The 2,500-nt window shown below is 40.9% G+C and overlaps 2 protein-coding genes across 3 annotated transcripts in view; one reads left to right on the top strand and one right to left on the bottom strand.

Annotated features, from left to right (window-relative positions):
• Positions 1-2,500, bottom strand: part of LOC123511245 (5'-3' exoribonuclease 2 homolog) — a 51,600-nt gene that overhangs the window by 5,968 nt on the left and 43,132 nt on the right. The window lies entirely within an intron of this gene.
• The window catches only part of LOC123511247, a 1,769-nt gene continuing 180 nt past the window's right edge, over positions 912-2,500 (top strand). Inside the window, exons 1-2 of the mRNA XM_045266959.1 lie at positions 912-1,453; positions 1,546-2,500. The exon at positions 1,546-2,500 is cut by the window's right edge and continues 180 nt beyond it. Of these exons, the coding sequence (XP_045122894.1) occupies positions 1,211-1,453; positions 1,546-1,899 (597 nt within the window). The 5' untranslated portion in view covers positions 912-1,210 and the 3' untranslated portion in view covers positions 1,900-2,500. The remainder of the gene's footprint in view (positions 1,454-1,545) is intronic.

The raw sequence follows: 2,500 nt of genomic DNA, 5'->3' as shown, positions 1-2,500 counted from the left end.
AAGCTTGGTTACTTTAATCTCTTTCATATAGATTGTCTCTATTACCCTGTGGCCTCTCAAATTTGGATTCTTTAGTAAAGACCTCCTGGAATTTTTATTTAATAGTTCTGCCATACTTTTTGGGTCTTCCACCATCCCGTTCTCTCCTTTTAACCTTTCTATTGTTTCTTTTTGCCTAATTTTTCCATTTATGAATCTATAGAACAATTTTGGTTGCTCCTTACATTTTTCGACAATATCTTTTTCGAAGTTCTTTTCCTCTTCCTTCCTCACCTTAACATATTCATTTCTCGCTGCCTTGAAGTTTTCCTTGTTTGTTGGATTCCTATTTCTCCTCCACCTTTTCCATGCTCCATCTCTTTTCTCCTTTGCCCTAGCACACCTTGCATTAAACCAATCTTTCTTTCCTTCTTCTTTTGGTCTATATTTTGGGACATATTCCGACTCCTGTTTTGTATATTTCCAAAAATAAGTTATATTTGTCTTGCATTGTCTCTGAGTTTTCCATCTCCTCCCAGTCTACGTTTTAAAATAGTTCTTGAGATTCTCAATATCAGCCTTTCTGTAATTTAATCGGTCTCCTTTGTATGAATCGTCTCTATCTTCCTTTCCTCTTCTATATCTATTTCTAATATTGCATGGTCACTCTTTCCCAATGGGCACTTATATCTTATATCGTCATTCATTTGTATACCCTTGTAAAAACTAGGTCCAATCTCGCTCGTCGCTTTCCTCTGAATCTTGTGCATTCCTTTACTCTCTGGTCCATCATATTGTCTATCATTAGGTTCAAGAATCTTTCTCCCCAGGCTTCTTCCCCCATACCACTTTCATAATTTTCCCAGTCCACTTCTTTACAGTTGAAATCTCCTACTAATATCACTTTTCTCCTTTCTTTAACGCTTCTCATTAGACTCCTTATTGTGTCATCTATCATGTCTTTATATTCTTGATTGGTCCATGAATTTGTTTTTGGTGGCACATATGTTACAATGATTGTTAACTCTTTATTGACAATCAATTACTTCTCTAACAAGCAAGAAACGAGTGGCAGTACTACCTGCCCAAGAAAAGGCTAAGATAGCAGGGTCATCCGATTGCTCCCTCCTTCATAGACATTAGCTTCCTCAGAAATTGCCAGCCACTGTTAGATATACTCTCTTTAAGGGTGGTGGTGTGGAGAAATCTTGAGGGAAGGCATGTCTTTCCCATGTCTTCACCATCCCCAACAAAACTTCACCAAAGGGAAGACTTACTCAATCTCAGCCATCTAGACGAGCTTGTAAAAAACTACAAGTACGTCTTTGTCTCCAGTGGGGCAATTGGATGGCGACCCCAGATCTCAAGATTGTCTGCTGGCACGTCCCCTGTCTATGGTGCTTCCTGGCTTTCCACGATGAGTCGGACACCTACAGTAGTTCACCAGCTCCCTTCCCTTTCTCTCACCCCAAAGGTTTTCACTAGGCTCTCCTTGAAGTTGGTAACAGCAGTGTTGAATTGCTTCATGTATCTGGATACTTGGGTGATGTTTCTCTCACCCCAAAGGTTTTCACTAGGCTCTCCAAGGTAGTTGCCTTGAAGTTGGTAACAGCAGTGTTGAATTGCTTCATGTATCTGGATACTTGGGTGGTGGCTGTCCCATCACCAAAGGAGAAAACCCTATGTTTGATGCCATCCCGAGAGAAGGGGATGGGGGCAGCCACTGAGGCCACAGAAAGACAGTGTCATCCTTCAGCCACTGCCATAGGAGCAGAAGAGTCTGAGAAGGAACTAATAATTGGAGAACATCATGGGACCCTACCTGGACAGCAGTGTTCACCACCCTTAGAAAAGCAATACAGGGGATCCTCGCAATTCGACAGGGTTAGGGAGGTCTTTCATCAGTTGAATCAGCGTTAATTCAAATCGTGAAGCAACTTTTCCCATAGGATACTTAAGAATTAGAGGGGATAGGGACCAACCTCCAGCCTAGACCCCCCCAATATATCACTATAACCTTTATAAAACACTAACCTAGACTAAATCAGTACTTCATTTACATGTAACTTTTTATTATTAAACACATTAGGGTGCTGTACAGTACATTTCTGGAAATAAAAACACTTGTATGATGCAATGGTCTCACGGTACTTGTCCCTGTTCTTCCAAATTATTGATACTGTTTATATAGGGACACCAATTTACAGTACAACGACACTGTGAACTATACCTACCTCACACTTTCTTATAAGCTCAAGCTTATTATCTTTGAAAGGCAGGAAGTTAATTGTGCTTCTTAGGGCTGAGGAACACCTGCTGGTGCGAGAGTGACGCAGATTAAGTGACGCACAGGCCGCAAGGCTGCCACTCTAAATTTTCATTTCTCCCTACCACTCGCGCACATTTCCTCCTCTACTTTCACCTACCACTTGTGCACATTTTCCCCTATTTTCACCTCGGCCAATCCCAAAATTCCTTTTTGTACATGCATATATTATTGTGTGAAAATAGACATACTTAT

Source organism: Portunus trituberculatus, chromosome 31 (genome assembly GCF_017591435.1).
Source record: "Portunus trituberculatus isolate SZX2019 chromosome 31, ASM1759143v1, whole genome shotgun sequence".
Taxonomy (NCBI): Eukaryota; Metazoa; Arthropoda; class Malacostraca; order Decapoda; family Portunidae; genus Portunus; species Portunus trituberculatus.
The sequence above is the reverse complement of the archived record's forward strand: the minus strand, read 5'-3'. Positions and strand labels throughout refer to the sequence as shown.